Source organism: Prionailurus viverrinus, chromosome X (assembly GCF_022837055.1).
Source record: "Prionailurus viverrinus isolate Anna chromosome X, UM_Priviv_1.0, whole genome shotgun sequence".
NCBI lineage: Eukaryota > Metazoa > Chordata > Mammalia > Carnivora > Felidae > Prionailurus > Prionailurus viverrinus.
The window spans coordinates 82,533,980-82,548,106 of NC_062579.1; the positions used below are offsets into that span (position 1 = coordinate 82,533,980).

At 40.2% G+C, this 14,127-nt stretch overlaps 1 protein-coding gene and 1 pseudogene across 1 annotated transcript in view; one reads left to right on the forward strand and one right to left on the reverse strand.

Moving 5' to 3' along the window:
- Nucleotides 1-14,127, reverse strand: part of GUCY2F (guanylate cyclase 2F, retinal) — an 89,732-nt gene that overhangs the window by 51,780 nt on the left and 23,825 nt on the right. The window contains exons 3-6 of the mRNA XM_047844265.1: nucleotides 12,454-12,808; nucleotides 10,975-11,059; nucleotides 6,994-7,090; nucleotides 1,704-1,835 (exon numbers count right to left, since the gene is read on the reverse strand). Of these exons, the coding sequence (XP_047700221.1) occupies nucleotides 1,704-1,835; nucleotides 6,994-7,090; nucleotides 10,975-11,059; nucleotides 12,454-12,808 (669 nt within the window). The remainder of the gene's footprint in view (nucleotides 1-1,703; nucleotides 1,836-6,993; nucleotides 7,091-10,974; nucleotides 11,060-12,453; nucleotides 12,809-14,127) is intronic.
- LOC125158053 (uncharacterized) lies at nucleotides 5,197-5,291 on the forward strand (annotated as a pseudogene).

A 14,127-nucleotide genomic window follows, 5' to 3' on the forward strand; every position in this document is an offset into this window, starting at 1 on the left:
TTCACATGGAGATTCTAATGAGTAGCCAAGATTAAGAATTTAGTTCCATCCCTCATTTTACAGATGAAAAACCTAGATACCACTTTAGATTATTGAGCATTATTTCAGAATGTTAGAGGTGTCAATATCTTCATAAAGCCATCAGCTCACTGAATTTGACATTCAAAAGCTATGTAGGGGTGCCTGGATGGCTCAGTCAGTTAGGCATCTGACTCTTGATTTTGGCTCAGGTCATGGTCTCATGGTTTATGAGATTGAGCCCGGCATCAGGCTCTGCACTGACAGCATGGAGCCTACTTGGTATTCTCCCTCTCCCTCTCTCTGCCTCTCTCTTTCTCTTTCTCTCTCTCTTTTTCTCTCTCAAAATAAATAAACATTTTTTTAAATCTATGTAATTATCTTGGTTTTGGTCTTTGAGAGAGTAGAGCCGTCAATTCCATAATACCGCAAGCTTACATCTGAAGCAAATCTCCTCTTGAAATTAGCTTCAAGGCCAGATCCAGAGGATTCCTGCTACAAATTTAAGTCAAAGTACTCAGGTACACTGAGCAAATATACATCATGCCGATCTTGGTGTTTTAGGCCTCTGTCAATTATTTAGCCAATGGAGGGGAGCACTCACTTGGAAATTTCAATATGTTGGACTATCTAAAAACTAATTCTGTCCTGTTTTGGACTTTCTTTGTAATTACTATTGAAGTTGAAAGTGTTTGCTGCTTTTGGGAGTATCTTCAAACAAAACAAGGAAACCACACTGGGAAGGCATCACTTAGGAGGGACTAGTTTCCCTTTTACCCCCTGCTTAACTCTTTCCTGCTGAGAAGAAACAGTTCATCTCTCCAACTGATGCAAGATATGTTCTGGTTGCCAAATTCCAGTATCTTAGAACAAGGGGTCAGGGGTGGCCTCTTAAAGCTTGAAAGACAGAAACTTAAGTGAAAATTTTCAAAAAAGATTTCCATTTCACACAACAGAAGGTAACTCATTACTCCAGAAGGCAGCACAGGCTGAGAAAAAGAAATAAATAAATGATTTTTTTTAACGTTTATTTATTTTTGGGACAGAGAGAGACAGAGCATGAATGGGGGAGGGGCAGAGAGAGAGGGAGACACAGAATTGGAAACAGGCTCCAGGCTCTGAGCCATCAGCCCAGAGCCTGACGCGGGGCTCGAACTCCCGGACCGCGAGATCGTGACCTGGCTGAAGCCGGACGCTTAACCGACTGCACCACCCAGGCGCCCCAATAAATGATTTTTAAAAGATTTCAGTAATAGCCAAAGATGACAGGCATCAGAAGAACAACTAGAATTTGAAGTGTAGGGTTTGCCCAAAACTCTACACAAACATGTTTCTAGACACTCCATTGCAAACCATTGACCGAGGAAGCTATTTCTTCTATTATTACACCCATATCTCCTAGAATGAGTGACATGGTTAAGTATTTAAATCCACCATTTTTTCACACGCACAGTAAATAGATGGACTTGAAAGATTGATGAAGCTATATAAGTAACTAGATTAGTTGCTGAGGAAAATCGTTGTCCAAAATGTAAGCCAAACAAGTCCAAAAGTGGATAACAAACCAAACACTGGAAAGACTTACCAAAAGCCTCAATATTTTCACCCAAAGACTAAGTCGTAAATCACTGTCTCATTTTAAAACCAAAGAAGGCAGCAGATTAGATAGCTCTTGGATATCCTACCTCATAAATTGCTATGTTGGAGTTTTCATAGGTAGCTGGAGTTAGACTCCCTGAAGAAAAGGAGAGCCTTGGGGACCACCCACTTTGGACTTCTGAGGTGACCTGGAAGCTTACACTGGCACGACTTCCTCTCTGTGAAAGGAGTAGGAAAAAAAGGTTATATGATTTAGGACAAAACATTAAGCTATGGTATAGATACTGTGCTTATCTGGCATTTCCTTTTCTTTTTTATTCCTCAGAAAGTAACTATATGAGTTGAACTCTGTAAACATAAGATTAATTTTTCCTATCCCCCACACAAATTTTTTTTGGCTAGGATTGCTACCATGTTCACCTCCATATACCACAAAAGAAAGGTAAATGTTTACAGGCACTTCCATCTCCTAGAGAGGATTAGAATCATAGATTTAGGGGACAAGAAAGAGTGGCAGACACAATTTAATCTGGGACCCTCATTTTATAGACAAAAATAAGAAGAAGATAAACATCTCACATTTTGAAAAAAAATCAGTAGCAAAACTAGGACATAATCCCATCCTTCTGGCTCTCAGGCCTGGCTCTTTTTGCTATACCATCTTTAATGGCATCCTTCTTTGTACAGGCAAGATTAATGGCAGAAGGTATCCCAGAAGGCAATAAGATGGTAGAGAGTGAGTAGATCATCTGCCCATGATTTATAAGTCTGATGCCTAAAGAGACCAGATTCATTATTCCTTGATTTGTTAACTTGTCCACATAAGTCTGGTAAGAGAGGACTAGGAAGTACACAGTCGAATGACATGAGGAAGAGTTATCTGCAATCTGTGTTAACCTTTAAAATTGAACATCTTTGTCCTCACCTAAACCAGCAGACTTATTTCACATGAAGAAATAATAAATCAACAGGTTCCTCCTTTTCTCCATGTGTCCAAATGTGCCTTCCTTAGAATGACAGCAATTCAGAGATAGCAGTTATATTTGGTATTGTCTAGGCTAGTGACCACCTCCAACTCTAATACCCTCATTCTGCGAGGAAACAGAGACCTAGTGAGGGATATAGGGACTGGAAGAAGAATGTGATGTTATAATTCCTGATCTTGTGTTTTTTTCTAACACATCGTGCTTCACATCTAACACTCTTGCTTGCCAATACAAATTAATCTTAAGTACTTTCACATACTCTGCTCCTAATGGTCTTTGATTAACTGAAGATCGCTGGTTGATTTAGCCCTGGTTTAAGTTAGTTCTATCAAGATGGGACTATCACAAAGGTCCAAGGTAATAGCAAACTATACCCAGCCCCTAATGTGTTGAAATCCCAACAGCTTGCGATTTAGACAAGATGTAAAACTTGACTCTTCACATAACCCTTGCATAGACCTGAACTCTCCTCAACAGAGCAAGGCCAGGGAGGAATCTACTTCTCTTTCATTCTTTATTTTCATATCTCAGCAGGAGCACCTAGATCTGTATATTGAGACGTAGACCTCTCCATGAAGGAGCAAAGGAGAAAGCAAGAGTATCTGCCAAAATCCACATACATTTGGGCTTCAGCTTTACTTTCTTCTAAAAACTTCCTTTCCTGACCTGACTTCTACTGACCTGCCAATTTTTCTAGACTGAATTAATTTTATATTCACCAAGAGTTTACACTTTCAGACATTCCATTTGGATGGAATTCTTGGCTTGGCTTTGTGACTGATTAGACACAGCCAGCTGCAAGTTTGTGACTACACAGCAATTAAGGAAAATGTATGCTTCCCCTACCTTTTCCCACCAGAAACTCTGATACAAGCCAAATGCCAAAAGGGATCTGGAGGCCAAGAGCTGTGTTCTAGGATAATGCCATCCTTTTCCACTTGGACCAAAATAGTGTAAAATAAAAGAAGCATTCCCAGAGTGCCTGGGTGGCTCAGTCAGTCAAGCATCCGACTTCAGTTCAGGTCATAATCTCTTGGTTCCTGGGTTCAAACCCCTCCTCAGGGTCTGTGCTGACAGTGCAGAACCTTGTTGAGATTCTTTCTTTCTCCCTCTCTCTCTCTGCCCTCCCCCACTTGTGCTTTTTCTCTCTCAAAGTAAATAAATAAAACTTTTTAAAAAAGAATCTCTTAAAAAAAAGAAGAAGAAGCATTCCCTATGAGGCTATCAACCCCTGTTGCTATTCATTTTTCTCACTCATATGGTGAAAAGTGGTGATGATTGGGTGTGGGGTTTTTTTACTCTCATTATATCAAAATTTATGCACAAGTAGAAAGAAAAGATCTATCATAATGAACAAAATTTTTAAAACTTAAGCATTTTGTTCATCTGAAGGTAGTACTATTCTGTTAATTATGGTGATTTTGTGAGAATCGGCATGAAACCCAAATATGGTTTGTGTCTCAGTAGGAAAGAGAGAAGGCACAAGTGGAGGTTTTATAGACTTTGCTGGACTACTGAAAGGCCTATACAAAGAGGAGGCTAATTCAGCCCAAAATTGATTTGTGTTTGTTGTTCTAACACTTGAAAGCCAAAACATGTAGGCAATTGACATGAACTGTCATTCTGACATGGATACCACCAAAGAAGGAGGAATTTTAAAAATAGGTTTATTGATTTTGACCATAACTTTGGTACATTGGCTACATTTGAACAATGACTTCTCATCATCTGCTTTTATTACTGATTCCCCACTTCTGGACAAAATATTTTGTCTTAGAATTGAATACTTGTTTCCTTAGTATGGAGCTATCTATTGGGATTGCTTCAGAACTGGCACTTTTGGCATCTACCCTTTCTAATTAAGGTGGGAAATTTCATACAAGGCATATTGAGAATGGCACATCCAGACAAATTTGAGTGTCATGAGTCCCAGGGTCCTCTGGTGGCTTCAAAAATAGAGACTAACATCAATGCATTTTTATGACATGAGGATGGAATGTAGCTTTCAGCCACAGTGATAATGTTGGCTTTCAGTAATACATTTCCAGGAACATGATATCAACCTTACAAAAAAATTGGATGATTTAAACAAGTAAGAGTTAGGGTTGTAATTGAGAATTAAACTAAACAGCTGAATGTTTCATCTGATCCCAGCTACACAGCCAACTAGTTAGAGCACACCCTTCAGTGTCACATTTAGGCAAATGATCAGTTTGGTCACAGAAATAATTATTCTCTTATCTGGTACACTGGTTTAGCTAAAGTTAATAAATAGCACATGGGGCCAATATGATGTGTTCACATTCTCTCCTCACATCCTGCTACCACAATACTAGAATTTAAGAAAACTAATGTCTTCATTTTAGCCACATAGACTGGGCACAAAGAGGCATACTCTACCATCACTAGATATAGTTCACAAAATTCTTCCCTACACATTCTCTTTTTCCAAGCTTTGGTTGATGCTGTTTTCTCTGCCTAGGATGCCTACAGGGGCCAGGAAGGTAACTATAAATTGATGAAATAGGCTGAGTAGAAGATCATAGACAGTGATGGGAACTGTGACAAGCTGCAGAGAGCATGCTTCTTCCAAAAAGGTCACTGGGCCTTTTGGCTAAGGTCAAGTGTAGTATCTGTTCTTATCAATTTAATGTCTGATACATCTTCTATTGAAAAAGGGCAACTATTGGGGCGCCTGGGTGGCGCAGTCGGTTAAGCGTCCGACTTCAGCCAGGTCACAATCTCGCGGTCCGTGAGTTCGAGCCCCACGTCGGGCTCTGGGCTGATGGCTCAGAACCTGGAGCCTGTTTCTGATTCTGTGTCTCCCTCTCTCTCTGCCCCTCCCCCGTTCATGCTCTGTCTCTCTCTGTCCCAAAAATAAATAAACGTTGAAAAAAAAAATTAAAAAAAAAAAAAAGAAAAGAAAAAGGGCAACTACTACTGAGTTCCAGCTAATTGTCACAATGATACCCAAGGTTAACATATCTTCCAACCTTTAAAACCACCCAGGGGCGCCTCGGAGGCTCAGTCAGTTGAGTGTCTGATTTCGGCTCAGATCATGATCTCACGGTTTGTGAGTTCAAGTCCTGCATCCAGCTCTGTGCTGACAGCTTGGAGCCTGGAGTCTGCTTCAGATCTGCTCTCCCTCTCTCTCTCTGCTCCTACCACCCCCCTTCTCAAAAATAAATAAGCATTTAAAAAACACCCAGAAATCCAGATTTTTATTCCTAATCCCACAATATCAAGATACTGGCTACTATTGTTTATGACTATAAGGGTCAAACAAAACTGGTTACCCATTTGTGACCTGTGACTTAGACAAGTCCTATCCATCCTTGTTGAAGATCCAGCACCAAAGCTGGTCTCTAAAACAACCTTCATCCATTGATATGTCTCCTCTGAAGTTTGCCATATTTCTAGTGTCTTTTTGTGCAATATGGCAGCTATCAACTCTCTTGTGAGGTATAATTTGTCTCTCACTTAACAGTAATTTCTTTGAAGGCAGGGACCACGTGCCATCTCTCACAAAGCCTAGCCCAGGGCCAGAACATAGTAATGGACATTCAGTGAAGAGGGCTAGTTAGAACACAATCCTGAACATAACAGAACCCTCCACGATTCTCCATTGTCTTTTGCTAGTTGATTCATTCACCAGACTTTTACAAGTACCTATTATACTATCAGCATATATGTCGGGTGCTATGGATGAACATTAAGAAAACATGTACCTCTGCCCTTGAGGAACTAGCAACCAAATGTTGAGCTCAGATATACAAAGAAGGGCTATACGAAATCAAAACTACACTATTGGTCAAAGTGCACTGCATCACTTCCACAAAACTGTTCTAAGATAGCACTATCCAGTAGAAATGTAACCTGAGCCACATATATAATTTTAAGCTTTCCAGTAGTCACATTTAAAAACATGGCAACGTGGGGCACCTGGGTGGCTCAATTGGTTAAGCATCCAACTTCAGCTCAGGTCATGATCTCATGGTTCGTAGGTTCGAGCCCTGTGTAGGGCTCAGTGCTGATGGTGCAGAGCCTGCTTAATATTCTCGCTCTCTCCTCTCTCTCTTCCCCTCCCCCACTCACACTTTCTCTGTTTTTCATAATAAATAAAATAAACTTAAAAAAAGTAAAACAAAACGGGTGAGATTAATTTTAATGATATGCTTTATTTAACCCAATATATCCCAAAGTATTATTCTGATGTGTAATTAATATATGCTTTTCATTTAATGAGATATTTCACAGGTTTTTGTACTAACTCTTCTAAATCCTCTTATAGCACATCTCAATTCAGACTAGCCACACGTTCAGGGCTCCATAGTCATTTGTGGCTTGTGGATACCACATTAGTGCATCAAGAGAAAGGGATGCTCCTTACCTTACTGCCAAAGTGGGGATTGATAAATGTCACATCCTCCAAAGTCAGTAGAATTCTGTTGGGTCCTTTAATCAACTGGATTTTATTTATACGACGCCTGAAATAAGCATAAAATCAGAGGGTCAGAGGGGGCTGAATATTTTTTTGAAAACCCAGGATAAATTTGCCCCATGATAGAAATTTTAGAAATATACAAGATCATGGAGAGAATAACCACACGTAGATCTCTCCCTTACTACCCACAGGAAAGAGAAACTGCAACCCTGTTTCTCACAACTTGCGGAGTTACAAAGAGCGAAAGAGAGAAATGAAAATGGTATTGAAAAGGCATCAAAAGGGGAGGGTGAGGATGCTGCATGGAGATGGTAGGTCAGACTAATAAAATGGTGATCCCTCATCAAGAGCACATTCAAAACAATACCTCGTAATACTTGTATGGAGCCCAATACCCTTTCTCATATGCCATAGTATATATCCTAATAATACCCAATCCAAGAATCATTCATCTCCATTTTATAGACGCAAAAACACATTAAAGAAACAAAACAAAATTAGGCAAATTGTGAGATCCCCTAGCCTGAGGCAGCACTGGGACTCACTCAAGTCCTTGGTCCCTGGCTGTGGGCCCAGATTTCTGCCCACAAGACCACTTGTCTTGCAAAGTTGCATCTATGCGTTGCCAAAGCAACAGGTTGAAAAGTGGAAAAATGCAATCAGTTGGTTGCTTTGTCTACATGATTCCAAACAAGTGGGCTGACTGGGTTTTTTTTCTCTTTTACTGAACTGGTCTCTTGTCTGAGCATTACACAGACACAGTTTAAACCTGATTCTCTTCAAACATGCCCATTAATTTGCAGCAAATGTAATTATTTCCTACAAATCAATTACTAGACACATAAGAGTTTATGATGCCTTACCCACACATCCAGGTAGGTCATCTCAGTTGAGCTGACCTGGCAACTCAAGGACCCAGAGGGTACCTTGGATTTAGTCTGTGTGGTTGTTTTCTTCTGTTTTGTCTTGGGGGCTCTGACAGCAACAGTTTGGCTTCGCTTTTTCCGCAACCCCTTAATGGTCACCCTGTGGAATGTTTTAAAGCTAGCTCCAGAGTGGGGAAAACAACCACTGAATCAAAATGCTTTGTCAAGTTGCTCTAAAGAACTCTGCAATGTCACTGTAGCTGTAAGCACCAGCAACGTGGTTTTTCTCAGCAATTCCACTGGTTTGTAAACAAACAATTAATGTGTTTCTAATTGCCTGCCAACAAATATGTCCCTTATCACTCTGGGAGCTTCTACCCTGCAGAGAAAATTAAAAGAGCCCTGTAGTGAATTCTTGGGTAGAGCACATGAATCTTTTGGCAAAGTAAAACATCGCTCCCTAACTTATCTATTTCATATGTGTAGTGAATTGTTTTAAGGCAGGCACACCTGTAAAAATAACCATGCTCCAGAGCACACTCCAGTAGAAAGAGAACTGGACTCCCAGTCCACAGACCTGGGGTGTAGTGCAGATTCTGTCATTAATAAGCCAGATGACCTTAGCTAAATAATTTAACCTCTTCATGCCCCTGTGTCTTCATCTGTCTAGCAGGATAATAGTTCTGCATTACCCGATTTATAGAGTTGTTTTGAAAATCAAATGAGATAATGTATGTGAAAGTGCTCTGAAAAGCATGAAGCACCATGAAAGTAGAAGAGCTCATTATTATCATTATCATCATTAGTATTACAAAGCACTGGAGAGCTTTATAGAAAGGCGAGGCAATCTGGTTCAGAGCAGGGAGAAAGGAGAAGTTCAAAGAATGCTTTGTTTTGGGGTGGTTGGGTTCTTTGCATGTCTTTCCTTCTGAAAAAGAAAAAAACTTAAACAATCAAAACACACAGAAAGGGAAGGAACAGAGAGTCACTCTCCTGCAAGTAATCACCATCTATTACAGAAACTCATCAGAGGCTCAGCTCTTCTGATTGCAGCCGTGGTGGGCAGAGAGAGGGAGGAAGGCAGCAAAGAGAGGGCATCTTTTGTCCTCTGTTAGCTGAAGAACCACCGACCAAGTGGCTCTGGCAAATGATGTGTCTCTCTCCCATCTCTGAGTTTTCTGTGACCACTTGAAGTACCAATTGTCTCAAACTCATTTTCCTCTCCAATCATGTCCCTCTCCAATCATGTCCCTCTCCAATCATTTTCCACTCTAGTCTTCTTGGCCCTTCAGCCCACAAGCTCCAAACAACACCCCTCATGGTTTTTAGACTTGTTTTTCTTGCTTCCAAAGAATTGCAGATTGAGCTCATTATTCTAAGCCCAAAGAACCAGTTCATTCCATGGGAAAGACCAGGGAGACCAGTCATGGAGGGTAAGGTGGGAGGTTGACTGACAAGTAACATAAGCAACTGAGTGACTCCATTTTCCACCTTGCCATGGGATGTTTTGGCATTAGGTAACCAGAGCCCATTACTCTTCAAATCTCCCTAGAGAGAGGAGCTTTTAGATTGGATGGCATTTATTTTCCCTAAGCATCTAAGGATGTTAATTCAATCCTTTAGTCTTTGGCAGCAGCTAAATTCAATACATTAAATTTCTGTTCTGAGAAGGGATATTTCACAGTCACAGAAATTAAAAGAAAAACTTCCTTTGAACTAATGTCTTTATCAAATATGTTTTAACAATTCAAAAGCTACATACCACTCTGTATGGTTTTATCGAGCTTCTAATATGAGGAGATTGAATAATGGTTTTTCACAGTGGTGCCAACATACTAAACACTAAGAGTTAACACCTGTTAAGAGTTTCAGTCCAGGATTTCACAGAGTCATTAGAACATCAGAGCTGGAAGGGCTCTTAAAGATCACTTAATCCAATTTCTTCATTTTACAAATGAGAAAATTCTGGCCAAGAAAGATTTAGTGTCTTGTCCAAATTTCCACAGCTTCTTAGTACACTCTAGACATTTTTTTTCTTGGAACCTGCTAAAATAGCTCCACTCTGTTCCCTACCAAATTCATGTCATATTTTTGTCAGGACCACTCTTGCAAAGACATAACAAAGGTGTGGTTAGTAGGATGGAAAGGGTAAAATGGGAGAGTTGTGGTTGATTTCATTTTTTACTTTCCCAAAATCATCTTAATATGGGGAGGGTTCATCTGTTAAAATGTGAAGGTTATAAGAAAGGAGTGATGTATGAAGCCATCTTTAACCATTTACCCCTGATCCAGAATTAGTTCATCAGAGTAGTTGCTTGCCTATCATGGGATCTCAGGGAGGAAGACAAAGACTTGATAATGATGGTGTTGATGATCTGCTAGGATAGCTTTTGTCCAAGGAAGAAGGACAGTACAAACCTGGAATGTGACACCCTGAGCAAAAGGCATGAGTGGCAAGGTGAGGATTCTGGGCTCCCAACAATCAGCAGGAGAATCCATGCACCTGGGAAGGAGGGGAGACTTGACCACTTGCTGAGCATCCACTATGAGTGAGGTATTATTCCAGGTGTTTTACTTACTTGGGTTTATTGAATCTCTGCTACGATCCTGGGAGTTAGGACCATTATTCTGAACTCCTGGATTCCAGCCAAAGTCTGAGCAATTCTTAGAGCTGGTTAAAACATCCCAATTCTGTTTTCTATTTGTCCATACATTTGGGGGAAGGAGATGGGTATAGGAGACTCTGCCAGTGGAAAAGGAAGCACAGCTAGGTAGTAAACCAGCTCTAAAATACTAATTCTCTTATTTCACAATAGTGTTGAGAATTAGATCTCCTCACAGGCAACAACACTGACAACACAGCTGAGGAAGTTATTCTTGGCACCATGAAAACACTTCACTCTAAATGGGGCCAATAGGGATGGTAAATCACCATGGAAAAAAGGAAAATCAGTGGGTCATGTAATGAGGAAATTGTACTGAAACATGACTTCCAGGAAATAAATATTACCAAAGCCATTATGGTCTTGTACTTTCATATACAAAAAGAACAAAAATGTACCTTATAAAGTAAGCAAGTCCATTAATAGACAACAGGGCTATAAGCAAAGCGAGACAGACCATCACGGCAAAGGCAGGGTCGATGTCTGTAGAGAACAAGAGGAAGAATGGCATTATCGCAGAAAGGCTGTAAATAAAGGGCACCACGAAGCAACTCCTCATGCTTTCTGGTGACTCTAAAATCAAACCACATTTACCTAACTTAATTCCATTTTTCTACAGCACAGTATGTCTTGTTGACTTCATGGACACAGAAAGCAATTTCACTGTTCTGAAGCAAAACCACTCACCACTCTGACAATAACAAATCACATGAATTAAGCCTGACCTGGGTGTTTCTTTGGAGGAAAAAGTCCACGAATGGAAAACTTTGAGTACCTTAATTTAAGTTGGATGGCAATAGAGTTATTGAGAATAAATATGTTATCTCACCTGTGAAGGGTAAGTATTATGTTGTCTTCATAAAATAAAAGAACTTTTAAATTCACGGGAGCCCATAGACCTCGTGAGTTATAGATGAAAAACGTAATAGCACTTGTCCTTCAAGGGTGAGTCTGTTTTTGATAATTACTGTTTCATTGAGATGTAAATTGGCCTCTAGAAAACCTAAACATTTGGGAGGATTACTAAGATTTCAGAAGGAACTAGATGATGATGCTAATGAAAAGGTATTTGGGTGTGTCATGCTCAAGCAAAAGATAAATTGAAGCCCATTTCAAATAGATGCATTTGGTTTTAGAAGAGTGTGGTGTACACTCACATAGGAATAATATGGGTCCTTCTAAAGTTCCCCCCTGGCTCTCAGAGATTTGATGGACTTTCCACTCTTCCTCAAGCTAGAGGAGTTCCATCAGTCAATCAAAGTGCAAGTATTTATTGGATGCTGACTGTATTGGGTGGTGGGAGAGGCTAAGAATTATTAGCTATGCCCTCCAGGAGCAGTATGTTTGGGAGGGGGAGACACAATCAATACACAAGAAACAATTGAAAAGCAATTTTGTGCTAAGCTGTGAGATACAGACTTTTAGTTCAATGAGAGTTCAGAGAGGAGAGGGTATAGAAATAGGATTTCTGTGGAGGGACCTGACTGACAGGATTTGGATGCATCAGGGAAAGGGTAGATAATCTTTCTGGCAGTGGAAACAATCACAGGTCATAGTCAACAACAGACCAAGGAGAAGACTCATGCCTTCCTCCTATTAGAGTAACTTCTTTGGGAGTGCCGATCCTTTGAAAAGGAGTTGGGGGAGGGGTGGGGTGAGATTTTTAAATTGTGCATGATTATTTGAGGCTACAAAGTACCTCTCATTGTCCTCATTATTTTAAATTGACTACCTGGAATGCCAAGATGTTTATCTGACCTGAATACAAATGACTGATTCTATGAGTGTTCCAATATTAAAATGTGCCTTCACTTAAAGAGGTTCCCTGGTAACCCAAGCTGAGCCAAATTGACTATCAGTGATTTTCCATTCCTTACCTCCTTGACAGATCTTCCCTTCTGCAAACCAGCATTTTGCATCTGCTTGAGGGGGCCTGCCACCAGGGAAGTGAATGGGGGTCCCTCTGAACCGTAGCAGCTCCGTTTCCATGTCCACAGTGTAAGTGCTATACAGTTCCCATTCTTTCCAGTTGGTGTCCAGGATTACATATTCTGCAATTCCATTTCCATTTGAATCTGTCCTTATCAACTGGTTGAATCCATAGAACTGCATGTTTCTGGAATGCTGAACCAGGCTGGCAGCACTAGCCTGTCCATTTTCTTTCATAGCATTATTCATGGCTTGTGCGATAAAGTAAATTGAATTGTAGATGGTTCCAAACAACGGTGAAACCTATTTTTAAAAATTACAATTATCTTGAGCTCTGGTCGCCCTAGAGCAATCTCAGAGTGTATTCCAAGCCTGTGTTCATTATTATGGGCTGCACATCTGAATGTAGAACTATAAAGACCCAGAGGAAAAAAACAATTGTTTCAGAGGACTTGCTTGGTTTCTCCCCTGAATTTTTCTGTTATTTTCCCCCAGGCCTTTACATCTTTAAATATATCAAATATGACAATTTTATGAGCAAACCAAGTAATACACAATATATTTTTATGCTCCTAAACTAAGAAAGTGATATAGAGTTATAAAGGGCACTTAAAAAAAAAAAAAAGAATGGAATCAGCAAAAGGCATGCACAGGAAATTTACCACGTTAATTACCGGTGCATTATGCATGGTGAAATCATTTTACTGACACTACTAGAGTGGTAGGTGTGTGTGGGAAGACTGTAAATAATGTGTCTCCACAGTCCATGTCTGTGTCCTGTCTTAGTCCAAAGTGGCTATTCTCCTAGACACATGCTCCCCAAAGGAAGTGAACACTAGAATACGGTTTTAAGCACATACCCCCACACATACACATGCAAACATGCATCCTGACACATATGCACCCACAAACACAGAGCCAAATGTTGCAACATATGGAGAATGCGTGTTTTAATCAAGCAACCTTTTCTTCATGTTGGTGTCCAAAGTGGCAAAGCTTTGGTGAGAAGCCACTGTAAAGCATTAAGGCTTCCAAGGTGGACGACATGACTTTGCCTGCTATATAAACATAGTAAAAGCAACAATACTCGTGTACTATGCTCAATGCACTGATAATTAGTAAAAATTTTTTGGAACAAACTTGTATTTTTATTCCAAAAAGATAGGGAGAAAGAGAGAACAATCCCTCCCTCCTTCCTCCCCCCACCCCACTAGAACATGGATTCATGGTTTTCCATAACATTTCATTTCTAGGATGGAGTTCAATAAAGCTATGGTCATGCCATTTTACCAAGCTTCAGAGAAAGCTGATACTTGCTACTTTGGTTTCACAAGATCTAGAAAGCTATCCTCCTATAACAAACTTCATCTGAATAAAAGGGTTTAAAATTGAGTGAATCATTTTCATGTTGGAAATACAAGTCAAGATGCAGAGAGGTACAGCAACTAGCGAGACACTGCCGTGCCTCGTTAGTGTAGAGCAGAGGGTTTTCAGTTACCCAAGTAGTGTCAAAAACACCAATGCCAGACCCAACCCAGATCAACAAAATGAGACACGTTAGGTTTGGGACCCAGTAATCACTATTATTAAAAGCTCCGCAGGTATTCTAATATACACAAAGG